This window comes from Balaenoptera physalus (genome assembly GCF_965194825.1).
Source record: "Balaenoptera physalus genome assembly, contig: HAP1_SCAFFOLD_1557, whole genome shotgun sequence".
Lineage (NCBI taxonomy): Eukaryota > Metazoa > Chordata > Mammalia > Artiodactyla > Balaenopteridae > Balaenoptera > Balaenoptera physalus.
In genome coordinates, this window is record NW_028125239.1 from 102,413 (window position 1) to 117,514 (window position 15,102).

The 15,102-nt window shown below is 39.0% G+C and overlaps 1 protein-coding gene across 1 annotated transcript in view; it reads right to left on the minus strand.

The window, feature by feature from the left end:
• The window catches only part of LOC309653961 (ELKS/Rab6-interacting/CAST family member 1-like), a 110,280-nt gene extending 101,234 nt beyond the window's left edge, over positions 1–9,046 (minus strand). The window contains exon 1 of the mRNA XM_082478674.1: positions 8,632–9,046. Within this exon, the coding sequence (XP_082334800.1) occupies positions 8,632–8,656 (25 nt within the window). The 5' untranslated portion in view covers positions 8,657–9,046. The remainder of the gene's footprint in view (positions 1–8,631) is intronic.
• Positions 9,047–15,102: the final 6,056 nt, after the last annotated feature.

Consider the following 15,102-nt stretch of genomic DNA (forward strand, 5'->3'; position numbering starts at 1 on the left):
GGTCTAAGTTTACTCATTAATTTATTTAATAACCATGATTTGATCACAGACCTAAAAGAACACAACATTGCTCAGCTGTAAAAGGGGGGAAACTAGACCTAGTTTATAGAACTGGTGTTAGATTTAAATGAGATAATGGGTGTACTTTGCATCCAAGATACATTGGTGCTACTCTTCTTCTACCGCAACTATCAGGCACTGTGTTCAGTCTAAAACACCATTGCGGGGATCACACTGGAAGCCCTCATCTCGTTTGTCATCACTGGGTAAAGCCTCTTGCCTCTTAGTCGGTAAAATCCATGAAGGCCAGGATTTTCTTCTTTCTAACACACAGACGCATCCTCTGAACCTGCATGTGCCTCAGCATCTAGTAAGCACTTAATAAATAATTGTTGAATGAATAAATTCTCTTTTACTCCTTAAAATAACTCTGGATCAACTAATATTTTTACCATTTTACAGTGAGGAGGCTGAATAATGAGATAAACTGTCTATAAAATCAGGTGATAAGTCCCTTCCAATTCCACAATGCTATCTATAGTTGTTATATTTTCCAATAGTTCATCATTATATCATTCTTCCTAAATAATTGCTACTTACTCACATTTATTGGTTATTGCTTAAATAATAGCAAGAGTCTCAAACTACAAAATCTACTCCTATCTTTAAAGAAAATAAAATATTGGAACCATAAAAAAAATCATTTGTTTGTAAGAAAACTTTATTCTCACATCTACACACGAACTATCTAATGAGGTTATTCTTTTTTTTTTTTTTTTTTTTTTCATGAGGTTATTCTTAAGAAACTCTTCCGGGCTTCCCTGGTGGCGCAGTGGTTGACAATCTGCCTGCTAATGCAGGGGACGCGGGTTCGAGCCCTGGTCTGGTAAGATGCCACATGCCATGGAGCAACTGGGCCCGTGAGCCACAATTACCGAGCCTGCGCGTCTGGAGCCTGTTCGCCTGGAGCCTGTTCTCCGCAACAAGAGAGTCCGCGATAGTGTAAAGCCCGCGCACCGCGATGAGGAGTGGCCCCCGCTTGCCGCAACTAGAGAAAGCCCTCGCACAGAAACGAAGACCCAACACAGCCATAAATAAATAAATAAATAAATAACTGATTGAAGGATTTAAAAAAAAAAACAAAAAAACTCTTCCAAGTAATTTCCCCAACCTAAACTTCCATATCCTTTTCCCCAAATAAGAAGCGAAATAAACAGTCAAGAGTGATATTAAAAACATGGGGGCAATCCTGTCCCTAAAACATTTCTTCACCAAAATTTGGATTCTTTCACTTTAAGAGCAGCAAGATCATCTTTTTTACTATCTTTCAGAAGATAACTGTAGCTTCCCTAGTCTGGGGCCCTAAATGAGAAAGACCTGGGTTAGATGCAGCCAATGTCACAGGGTCTCGTGGCTCTGAATCAGTATTTTCACACACTCCCAATCATAAATGCCCCAGAGACCTCCTATCCCCAAAACGGACACTGCTGTATCTCAAGTTCAGGTTTACAGAATGATGGCCTCCTCCAAGGCCTTCCTTAGAAAACGTATTCCCAAATTTGCCATCTCACCTCACGCTTCCTTCTCCAAAAGCAGCCTACTCTTAACCACTTATAAGTCTTCTCCTCTAGAGGGCTGAATGTATATTGGGGCACTCAGCAGATATTACACTCTACTCCATCAAAAGGATCTCATACATTTGTTTTAATTTAGTAATTAACATTCCTCTAGACTCGCAGAAGTGCTGAGGGCAAACTCATAACGCTTTTAATGGCAAAATCAAAATGTAAGCCCAGGTCAGACTTCACATCTAATGCTGTTGCTGGCAGATCCAGTGATTTTGAGACCGAGCAAGATGATTTTATCATTAAGGCATCACCACTGCTGTGCAGGGAATTTCTCTTTCATTACACCTCAGCTCCCTCCCACCTCAAAACGCTGCGTAGAGTTCTAACGTACTCTGAAACCACAGCAACTTATGACAGAGCAGCCATCATGATGACCTGTAAGTCATCAAGATACATATCAACCACTGGCTATGTTATTAATACTTGAAGTATCAAATTTGCTAAGGAAGCAAAAAGGAGCTTCATTCTTCCTCAAGGGGAATCAGAAACCAGTATGTTCAAGAGAGGATTTCCATAGGAAAACCGCCCCTGCCTCAGACAGCACCTACCATCAACATGTTTACGGGCAAACACAGTATCAGAAAAACATGCTGTGAGTCTTAGAAACAGCATATGCCTCATTTCATAGGGGCTGCTATGGTGCTACGCATTGTTTTTTGGTTTTTGGGTTTTTTTTTACTGCATTTCAGAGAAATAACCGTAAAATGAAGGTCTATAACCAGCATATAACACAATAAACAACAGCATCAACTTCTGCACCCTTTTTGTGAATGGTTTCCCTATGCTTTAATTGAAAATGTAAGTTTTAATATGCTTTGTGTTTTCTCTCAAAATAGTTTGGGACCAATTCTATTCTAAGACTTCTGTATTTACCATCTCCATCCAAGGTCCAAAGATTACAGAATTTACAAATGAAGGACACCCCCTACACACACACACACACACACACACACACACACACAAGTCAGTAACAGAGGAGCTATGACAACAAAATTCCTGAATGACAGAAAGAAACACAGAGGACAGTGGCTTGAAACAGCAATGGTGGTCACCACAAGCTTTGTCCTAGAGTTCAGCTCAGGTCTTTCTGAAAGCCTGGACCAAAAATTCACAAAAACAAGAAGCAGTAACACAGTTCACATAACTTTCCTGAGCTTAAATATATAATAGATCTGGGTAACTGTCCAACCTAGGTTGTATCTTCAGGGAATCTCAAACTCTCATAAAAAACCAAGGTTTCTGGCTCAAGAAAAGGCTTAAAGTTAGAGATGAGCATTGTTAAATCACTGGTTCCTATTCACATTTCAACCCGTGAAATAACGTTTCATTACTTGTCTCAGTCACCAGCGACTCTAGTCTGTCTTGAGAAAGCTCACACGCCTCCCTGGACTCAGCCATCTCCTTCTCACCGACAGGTCAGGTCCAATACAACCAAAGCTTAATTCACTTTAAAAGATATGTGAACTATTATTCAAGGACAGTAGCTGTCTGTTCACAGAAGCTTCATCCACATCAAGGCAGCTGAGTTTGTGAGCTTGATTTTTGTATTCTTCTTTCATTCTGTCAAAATTCAAGCTTACAGATATTTCTACTTTCAGTCTATTCTTTAATAAATGTCCCGCTCAGTGTAAGACAGGACTCAGAGTTTCAATGACATAACTGTATATTTTCCCAAGAAAACTGTTTATGTACCTTTCCATAAATGTTTTAACTTCTTCACCTAGAATATAAAATCCTTGAAGAAAATGTCTGTCTTCTATAGTTTAGCAAGATACATGCTCAACACAATTTCCAAATCACCTTTAGTACCAATTTTAACCATGAAGAACACTGAAAATTCTACTGTAAATTATCAAATATATGGAAGCAAATATATAAATGAAATTCTTCTGTCATTTAGTACAAAGAAGAGAGATACAAATATAGGATAATTTCTCAAATGAGTTTCAACTACTTAATGTGCTACTTTAAAGCATATTCACAAACAACAGAAATAATCAATCTGAAGAACTGGATTCATCTCTATACACAAGGGACATTTTTATACAGTTTCTCGAAGAATTAGCCACACAAGCACAATAGGTACCATAAAGATTAAAAGAAAGTAACTGCATTAAAAATACTTCAGTTTATTAAAAGGAACGGTTCCTATTTTATATGTATACACATCGATTTTTATAGAAAAGAACACATCTATTTTTATTCTAATTTCCATGACTCACTCCCCACCCATTCACCGATGAGATAGATAACAGTTGATCCTATTTTTCACCTTTTAATTTATTCTACCTGGAGAAATAAAATTCATCACTGTCCCATGTTATTTTCCCTCCCCTTTGGACATTTATCCACTAAATAAACATCTACTACCCACTGCTGTTAAGCAGTGTGCTGGGTCCTGGGGCTCCATCCCAGTCTCCTCCGCTGGTTTCCCCTATTTGCCCCAATTTCTAAGCGCTGAAGTGTCCCAGGACTCAGCCCTGTCTCATCCTCAAGTCAGTCTACACATGCTCACTCGGTGGTCTCAGCTAGTCTCCTGGTCTAATTAGCATCTATCCTATGCTGACCACCCCCATATTTATATATACTGCAGACCTCTTTCCTGAGCTCCAGTTTCACATATGGACTCACCAACTCATCCTCTGCCAATAGATGTTTTACTGATCTCGAACGTTTAACAGGCCCAACTAACTCCAGATCTTCTCCACCAAACCTCCTTTCAAAGGATGAAGTTGATGACAACTTCGTCCTTCTAGTTAGTTAGGCTGAAATCCTTGAAATCATCCTGACACCTCTTTCTGTCATACCCCACATCCAAGCTATCAACAAACCTCTCTTGGAAGGCTGGCCAAGGAGACACTTTGACGTAAGCTTCTGCCCAATCCTGACGCCTCTGCCTCCCTCCCACTATGTTGTTCCCAAGGGCACATGCTTACAAGTATTCTACACACTAAACCCTGTCTGAGTCTACTTCCCAAATGATCCAAATGCTTCAAGTCTTCACTACAAACATCCATTACAATATTGTGCATACAACAGCTTATCCCTACTAGAAATAAAACAAAGGATGATTTTAGCTGATCTATGTGTAGAATCATATAGTTATAGATTCAGAGATTAAGGATATTTCTTGTCTTCTTTACAAGGACACTGAATGCCTCATGCTGCCTTACTACTCTTTTTGTTTATCTTTCATGCAGCAATGAAAGGCTTTAAATAAATCTTATCCATTCAAGTCCAACTGGTATTTTTTCTTTCTCTTCCCTGAGGAGCATCTTTTTTCTATACTACCACTTCTCTATTACTTCAGTTATTCACTGCATTTAGTTGTTTATCTTACTTTTTTCAGAAATATTCCTTCATAACAAAGAGGTGCTAAAAACCTCATTTCACAAGTAGGTATGAAAAAGAAATATCTTGAACACCTTTCCTAAAAAGAAATCTAAAGGTAGGTAATTTAGTACATAAGCCTTTAGGAAAGCATTAGAAGAAAGTAAGACAAAGTCAAATATTAACAATTTACTGAACATAAATTCTCATTACACAAAATAGTATCTCTCCTTATAACTTCAAAATATTAATAGGGCAACACAGCAAAATATCAAGTGTCAGATGCAGCTAGACTACAAAATGTTATGTTTTTATTTTAGAAGTATGATTGTTATTATTGCTGAAACGAGAATTTTAGAAAAAAAACTACCATCAGTTTCTTAACATGTAATTTATTTGTAAAAGTCAACCAAAACAATCTGAATTCACTCATCAGCTCAGGAAGCAGATTCCATGACATTTTTTTCCCCTAAATGCTAAATGACACAGGCAGCGATAAAATATGCAGAGAAAGAACCATGTCACAGAAGATGTGACAATTTGGATAAATGATGATAAATTGTGATGTAGAACAGCCGTTTGTAAGCTGCTGTTTTCAAAAACATGTATTTTAATGATGATTTTTGCCAAATATCATTTTAGAGAGATATTCTGTAATAAAACCATTGACAAACAAAATTGGTACCTTATTATAAATTAGAACAGAAATGTATTTAAGTTTTCAGCAAACTTGTACTTTGCTTTAAATGAGAATGCATTTTAGATCCAGTCAGTTCCTTACAATGTTAAACACAGTCATCATCTGACCCAGAAATCCCACTCCGAGGTATAAAACAGAAATTAAAACATACTTTCACACAAACCCTTGTACATGAATGTTCATACATGCAACATTATTCATAAAAGACAAGAAGTGCAAACAACCCAAATGTCCATCAAGTGACATATAATATCAATAGAACAGAATATTATTCAGCAATAAGAAGGAATAAAGTACTGATACATGCTACAATACGGATGAACCTTGAAAATATTATATTAAGGAAGCCAGTCACAAGAGGCTACATATCACTATGTTTATATGAAATATAAATTCTATTTATATGAAATGCCCAGAATAGGCAAATCCATAGAAATAAGATGTAGATAAGTGGTTGCCTAGGGTTGAGAGTGTAGAGGGAATGGAGAATAATTGCTAATGGATATAGGGTTGCTTTCTGGGGTAATGAAATGTTCTAGAATTGTGCACGGTGATGGCTGCACAACTCTCTGGCTATACACAACCTCTGAATTGTACACTTTAAGTGGGTGAACTGTATGTGAACTACATCTCCAAAAAGCTGTTTAAAATGCCAGTTAAAAAGGCCAGTCATGGGCTTTCCTGGTGGCGCAGTGGTATAGAATCCACTTGCCAGTGCAGGGGACACGGGTTCGAGCCCTGGACCAGGAAGATCTCACATGCTGCGGAGCAACTAAGCCCACGAGCCACAACTACTGAGCCCAAGTGCCGCAACTACTGAAGCCCGCGCGCCTAGAGCCCACGCACCGCAATGAATAGTCCCCGCTCGCCGCAACTAGAGAAAGCCCACACACAGCAACAAAGACCCAACGCAGCCAAAGATAAATAAATAAATAAATTTACTTTTTAACAAAAGGGCCGGTCATGTTGTAGCTGTTTATAACTTGTATAGACTTTTCAAAGTCTAAATCCCTAATTATCAAAATATGTTTCTTACTGTCCACAAACCTCATTTCATTTCCTTACATAAAACCATCTGCCTATTCCACTATAAATACTACACGTAGTGAAAGAAAGTGCTTCTAAAATTAAATTATGTTTTCAAAACAGATTTCTCCTTAATATATTTAATTTTAATGATTCGCATGTGAATTATCCACACTTTCCATTAACTATGGTTAAATTTTCAATCTCAGATAAGTATCCCCCAATACAAAAGCACAGTAACAGGCCATTCCTCTCCCAACACAAGCTGTGTGGACTAAATTTTTAACGTATTAGCTTGAATTTTAAAAAGCAAAATTAAGGAGGCAGATCTGTAAGAAAAGCAAGCATATGAAGTCTCAGAATTTTAGAATGGAAAATATTTTCAAGATTGATCCTCTTCAGGACTACCGAAACTTTAATATCTAAGAACTAACCCCAGGAATTTTGTGATAGTCTCATATCACCTTACTTTTTAAATTTTTATTGGAGTATAGTTGATTTACAGTGCTGTGTTACTTTCTGCTATACATACCTTACTATTTTGCCTTATTATTTATATTTACATTAAGTTGATTCCTTTCCTTTCTTTTCTTTTTAACTTAGCAATGTATGACACAACATCAGTGAACTTACGGGTTTGGTAAGCTATCTGTCCTAGTCTAACAAACATTACAATAAATAAAAGTTTAAATGGTGATGTGTCTATCACTTAAAAACATCTTGCACATGATCAGTACTACATCTACCACACTATGGGAAACACTGATCTAGTTTTATCTTCTAATTTTATGGGTGAGAAAGTTGAACTTCCTGGTGACTCTCAAAAGTCTGTGCACATCAGAACCTCCTGGAGGGTTTGTGTTAAAATAGAGAGTGCTGGGCTCTTCCCCAAGAGCGTAGGTCTGGGGTAAGGTCTGAGAATTTACGTTTCTAACAAATATCTAAGTGGTACTAATGCTGCTGGCCCAGGGACCGCCCTTCAAAAACCACTGACCAAAACCTACTAACCCCAAATTAGTCAGACCAGAATTTAAACTAGAACCCAATCTTCTCTTAGATGCTCTTATAATTATATGCTCTATCAAACATGTTTAATGTTGCTGAATTTTATTCACCTTTCACTTAATTTTACTCTTTTCAATAAAGGTGATTATTAAATGCTAAAGATCAGGTTTATACATTTTTAAGACTTCAGAGTTGTTATAAAATAGTGATTAATAAAAATTTAAGGAAAAGAACATTACAATCACCTTTGAGGACCCTGAATCCCTTTTCTTGTTCACATACCCTCCATTAGTCCTTTGAGATAAACATTATCTTCAAGTTTGTGTCTTATCATTCACTTGCTTTTCTTGTTAATTTTCTCATAGCCATATCTCTAAATAATATATTGTTTAGGTTGTACGTTCTGAGCTTTATACTATATCTTTTTATGCTATTTGCTTTTTTATTCAATATGATGTTTTTGAGATGTAGCCCTCGGTTTTTATCAGTAATTCATTGCTTTCATGGCGGGACACTATTTCATCTACAAGAAAACAGCACTAAAATTGTTGACGTTTGTTTTCATTTTGAAAAAATCAGAGGTAAAAAAGAAGTTGCAAAAATAGTACAGAGAAGTCCTATGTATGCTTCATCCAGTTTCCTCCAATGGTTACATCTTACCTAACTATATTACAGTATCAAAACCAGCAAACTGGTTTTGGGATAATGCTTGTGTATAGTTTCATGCCATTTTATTATATATGCAACTCTCAATTTTTAAGTTCTTTTTTTTTTTTCTCGCGGGCCGCCCAGGCCGCGAGACCAAGGGCAGCGGGGGCCGGGCCGGCGCGCCGCCCCCGCCCCGCCTCAGGCCGCCCGCGCTTGGGCCGCCGCCCGGCGACGCGAGGCCAGTCCCACCCCGCCCCCACCCCCACCCCCACCGCCGGCCCGGGGGTCGCTCACCTTCCGCGTTGCCCCAGACCACCATGCCCGGGCACAGCCGCCTCCTCCGGCCTCGCCGGCCCCGCCGCCGCCACACGGTGCCCTCGCCTGGGACGGGGAGAAGGGCCGGGAAAGGAGTCGCACCGCCGCGCCGCGGTCCACGCTCGCCCCACGCTCGCAGCGGCCACCCTGAGCGCGCCCAATGGCTGCTCTGTCCCTCCCCCTCCGACGGGCGCGCGCGCCGCGGCTCCGCCCCGCCCCACCCCCTGCGGCGGCCGGCGCGCTCCCAGGCTCCTCCCCGCCCTTCCCCACCCGCGGCGGTTCCGGCCCCGGCTCGCACTCCGCCCCGCGCTGCGCGAGTGCCCGCCTCGCGCCTGGCCTCGGGCGACCCTGAACCACCGGCGCGGCGCCCCTCCCAGGCCCGCCCGCGGAGGTCAGCCCCTCCGCTGCACGTGACCGTCTCGCTCGCGGGGGCGGAGAGGAGCGCGGCGCCGGCCCACCTTCCGCATCCCGAGACCCGCGCGCCTCCCGCTGGGGTTGATGCGCTGTTCTCCTCTCTGCGAGTCCCCGCCCCGCGCTGCACTCCCCAGTCCGGGAGGACACTGGTTCAGGGACTGACCATGCTTAATCAAGATCATTCTATTGATATTAATGAATATCTGAGTTACTTCCTTTATTCCCCCCCTCCCCCCGCCAATTAAAGACAATGCTCCTACCTATTAGAAAAATGAAAATCCAAACACTGACAGCCCCAAATACTTGCAAGAATGTGAAGTAATAGGAACGCTCATTCATTGCTGGTGGGAATGCAAAATAGTACAGCCATTCTGGAAGAGAGTTTGGCAGTGTCTTACAAAACTAAACATACTCTTACTATACGATCCAGCAATCGGACTCCTTGGTATTTACACAAAGGAGTTGAAAAATTATGTCCACATCAAAAACCTGGACACAGATGTTTCATAGCAGCTTTATTCATAATTGCCAAAACTTGGAAGCCACCAAGATGCCCTTCGGTAGATGAATGGGTAAACAAACTGGTGCATCCAGATAATGGAATATTATTCAGCACTAAAAAGAAATAAGCCATCAACCCATGAAAAGATATGCAAGAACTTTAAATGCTTATTACTAAGTGAAAGAAGCCAATCTGAAAGGCTACATACTCTTTGATTCCAACTAAGTGATACCATAATGGTGGATAATGTCATTAGTCAAAACCCATAGAACATACAACACCAAGCGTGAATCCTAATGTAAACTATGGACTTTGGGTGCTAATGAAGTGTAAATGTAGATTCATCAATTGTAACAAATATACTTCTCTGCTGAGTAGTTGATAATGGTGGAGGCTATACATATGTGGGAACAGGGGGTACATGGGAAATCCCTGTACCTTTCACTCAATGTTGTTGTGAACATAAAACTGCTCTAAAAAAATAAAGTCTACAAACTTTAAGCTGTACGATGAATAAGTTCTGAGGTTCTAATGTATAGCATGGTGACTAGTTGATAACACTGCAATGTATAACTATAATTTGCTAAGAGAACTTAAAGGTTGACCCCCAAAACATATACATATATATTTATATATTCCTCTTTACCATAAATGTAACGGCTGTGCTCCTGGCTTCTCTAATCTCTTCCAATCATCTATTTTTATTTCTGCTCAGTACCATGCTGTCTTAATTGGTAGAGTTTTATAATAGCGAGTCTTAATATCTAGTAGGTCAAAAATCCCCAATTCACTCTTCCATTTGCTGTTAAGAATCAGCTCGCATGTTCTATGTGGGGGAGGGAGGTGAAGGAAATTCATTTTAGTGTCATAACATCTCTAAAACAATTTGGGGAGAATCACATCTTCTGTAGATTGAAATTTTCTATTGAAATAAGATTTATTTCTCCATTCCTTTAGTTTTTCTTAAGTGTCTTTGTTCTATAATTTTCTCCATATAGTTGTTGCCTATTCTTGCTAGAGTTATTCCTAGGTACTTTATAACTGTGATAATATTATAAATGGTATCTCATTGCCTTTTCTAAATAGTTGTAGCAGAGTACAGAAATGCAATTGATTTTGTATATTGATTTTGTTTGCAGTATACTTGCTAACCACTTTTATTCATTCGAATACTTCATCTGTAGATTCTTTTGGTTTTTCTACAGGGACAAGATATCCTCAATGACTAGTGATAGCAGTTTCTTCTTCTCCAATGCTAAGAATTCTTCTTTTTCTTCCTGTGTAAGACTTCCTATATAATGCTGCAAAGAAGGATTATCTTATCTTGTTGGTGAAAGGTGTCTTATCTTGTTTCCAATATTGAAAAAGAATGTTTTCAATGTTTCACCATTAAATATCACATCTGCTGAATATTTATACCTTCTAATGATAGTCTGTTCATTTTGTATCATGAATAGATACTGAATGTTATGGAATGCATTTTCTACATCTCCTGAGATTAAATTTTTTTTAAATCAAGAATTCAGTGGGGGACAGATGGATTGAGAGTTTGGGGTTAGCAGACGCAAACTATTACATATAGGATGGATAAACAACAAGGTCCTACTCTACAGCACAGGGAACTAAATTCAATATCCTGTGATAAACCATAATGGAAAAGTATGAGAAAGAATGCATATATATGTAACTGAGTCTCTTTGCTGTACAGCAGAAATTAACATTGTAAATCAACTGTACTTCAATAAAAAACTTACTCTGCATCCATAATGTGTCACACTGTTCTAGACAGTAGAGGTAAAGCAGTGACCAAACAGATGAAAACACTTGCCCTCAGGGAGTTCACCTTGTATTAAAGGAGAACAAACACAATGAATAAATAAAATGCATAGTTTGTTACATATTGATCAACACAAAAGACAAAAATGAAGTAGAGAGGGGAACAGGTAGTGTCGGGAAGGAGGTCTGCAACTTCAAATGCAGTGGTAGGAATGGGTGTCATTGACAAAATGACATCTGGCAAGAGCCTGCAAGCAGAAACAAGAGCATAGGTTGTATGCAGTAAGCACTGCAAGGCAATATGAAGTTCTGTTACAAATTCTGTGAAGGAAAAGTGAATTTCTGAGTAGGTTCACTGGAAAAGATAAATGTTAACATACTATTTTAGTTGCTAATTCCCTATCACAAGCAATGAAGCTTAAAAATCTTACATCAACTATTAAGTAAATTAAAAAAACAGCTGAAACCATTATAACCACCAGTAGTACCAAAGTAGCATTCTTATTAAAAGTATGAAAATAACCATTTCAATATAGAATACAGAAAGATAACAAAAATTATTCTGTTGTTCAAAGTAAATTATTATAAAATTTCAACTTGGGTCACAGAAGCCTATCAAAAAAATAAGTATGGGAAAAGCATAAATGGAAAAAAGAAATATTCACAAGTACAAGACCTAAAACTCATTGTAAGTACTCCCCATAAGTTATCTGACCCAATCCAGGGCTAACACTCTAAAGAAACATGAAAACAAAAAGACAATCACTCAGAGACCAGATGACAGAAAGAGGAAAGGAATCGTTTCAAAGATGTGTTACAGAAAGTTCAAGTACAAAATTTTCAAATTAATATTGAGAATGCAAAAGGAAAAAAGACCCAGCAAGTCTAACTAGCAATGAAATAAATAAGCAAAGACAAAAAGAGAAGGACATCGAAACACACAAAGACTGACCAAAAGAGAATAAGGAAACTCCTAAACCAAAAGGTCACAGAGGTGTCCTATCCAACATTAGCTCATGGGATGATGATAGGTGTTTATGCGGGGGGGGGGTGAATAGGTCAAAGTTAATCTATTAGATTCTTTATGCAGTACATCTCAGAATCTTTCAAAATGCCACTGTGAATTATGAATCACTAACCTACTTTGGGGGTAGGGTATGGGGGGCACAGAGTAAGTACGCATAAGAATGTAGTCTTTCCCATGCCAGCTCACCACGGAACCCTTTATTTTGGCCAAAAACAAAAGTCTGTGAGAAAAATGTTGTCCTAAAGGATGGTAAGACAGATGAAATTCATAAATCGCTTTGTAGAGTTAAAGGAATGCTAAAAAAAAAAAAAAAAAATTTAAGGACTTTCTGGTTGTTGTTTTTTTCTTTTATTATTGGTAGAAAGCCAGCCAAGAATCAGTTGGACTTACAAACATGAGTACATGGATGAATAAAAGATAGAAAAGAGAATAAATCAAAATTCTGATATATTTTACTGAAGAGGATATTTGGATACAAATGTTGTTATGAAGCAGTCCAACTACGCTAAAGTAAAGAAAGAAAAATGCAAGGGTTGTACTCGTCCTAACTGACAAAAGTGAAATAAATCACCAGGATGGAATGGTATCCAACCAGAGTTCTGGATGCTCTTGAGGACGACTATGAATTTGTAGGCAAAGTTAGATAGAATCATCCGAATAGCCCCAAATCTGGCTCCTACAAAGGCTCTGGAGAAGACCCAATAAAATAAGATTCATTGTGGATTTGTTGGAAGTATAGGGTAGGTTGATGGAATTTTTAATTAAGAATAGACTCAGACACTGAAGTAAAAATAACCTAATAGAAGAAACACCGTAAAGTTATAGAATCTATAGATATCTGTATTAATTCTATATCTATAGGTAGATTCTGTATCTATAAAGAGAAATAGATATAAAACACCTGAAAGTTTTTGAAGTGGTAAATAAACTGAGGCAGGAAATAATGTTTATTTAGACTTTCGACACATCTTAGACAACATTCTTCAACAAAGGTTGAAAATATTAAATCACTATCAAAAGAAATATTCTGCCCCAGATAGGAAAGTGGCTTGGTGGCCGAAAACAAAAGGAAGAAATAAGCAAAATTTCAAATATAGTTTATCTCGGGATTTTAGTGAAAACTAGTCTCATTTGTATAATATTGAAAAATGGAGCACACGGCAAATGTTCAGGTTTAGAAATGAGCAGTGAAATGCCAAGCGCCAGAGATAACCGATGGAGAGTTATTTATTTATTTAGTACAGTCCTGGCAATGACAAGGGTCATAGCCAGTATGATCCACGACATTCAGGGAAGCTCTCCACGTGCCAAACACCACCTGAGTCACTGTATGTGCATGACTTTGTTTAGTCTTCACAACTTCCTACAGAAGTAATTGCCATTTTATTCCATGAGTTTACAAGCTAGACAGTAAAGGCTCAGAGAGGAAAGTAACTTCCCCAAAGATCACTAAGGTAAGTAGGTGGCAGTCATAGGAGCTACTAAATGATAGAGCTAAAATTTGAAACCTGGCAACTGACCCCAGAATCCTTACCTACTTTGGGGGTAGGGTATGGGGGGCACAGAGTAAGTATGCATAAGAATGTAGTCTTTCCCATGCCAGCTGACCACGGAACCCTTTATTTTGGCCAAAAACAAAGCACTGCGAGAAAAATGCTGTCCTAAAGGGTGGTAAGTCAGATGAAATTCATAAATCACTTTGAAAGGTTAAAGGAATGCTAAAAAAAAAAAAAAAAAAATTAACTACTGCACCAATGGTTCTCAAACTTGAGCATGCATCAGAATCACCTGGAAGGTGTGTCAAAGACAGACTGCTGGGCCCCATCCCCTCGAGTTTCTGACTAAGCAGATTTTGTGGGTTCCGAATTTCTATTTCTAACAAACTGATGTTTCTGCTCAAGGGCCCACACTTGGAGAAATATGGTCCTAAGCCACAGGTGGTGAAACAAAGAAAGCAAGCGATCACGATAAGAATGGTCTCGGGAAAAGGAGAAAACCTAGGTGAAGAAAGCTGGCGTGGAATTAAGGAAAGGAGGGATGAATCATCCAGTAAATGGGGTCAAGCTAAAATCACATGGAAGTTTTCCTGGGCCTTTTGCTCCCTGGGTGGGCAAAGAGTCTTCCTGGGACCTCAAAAAGCCTAAAACTATTCAACCCAGCTTCGGGCACAGTATAAATTTAATGGCAAAAGGATGTCCCCACGTTCAGGATCTCTGTACTCTGGCTACCACCACAAACCTTACCCACTGACAATACCTAGAACTCCTTTAACAGGAAACAAAACGTTTTACTTTGTAGCAAGAAATAGAAGCTTGAGAAGGAAATAAGTCCTAAAAAGTGAATATATATCGCTGTCTACAGATCTCATTCCAAATGTAAATGACTGCTTATAGATTAACCATAGGTCTAATATAACATGGCATGTCTAATATTCTTAAAATTACAAAAATTCAGTTTTATTACTTTGGAGAGGAAGCATGATGCTACATGAAAGGCATCAAATTTGGTGTTAGAAATCCTATATTTGGGGATAAATGACTTCTGACAAGTCTTTTTTTGTTTCTTTGTTTATGTTTTATTTTTGGCTGCGTTGGGTCATCGTTGCTGCACGTGGGCTTTCTCTAGTTGCGGCGGGCGGGGGCTACTCCTCGTTGCGGTGCACGGGCTTCTCATTGCAGTGGCTTCTCTTGTTGCAGAGCACAGGCTCTAGGCACGTGGGCTCAGTAGTTGT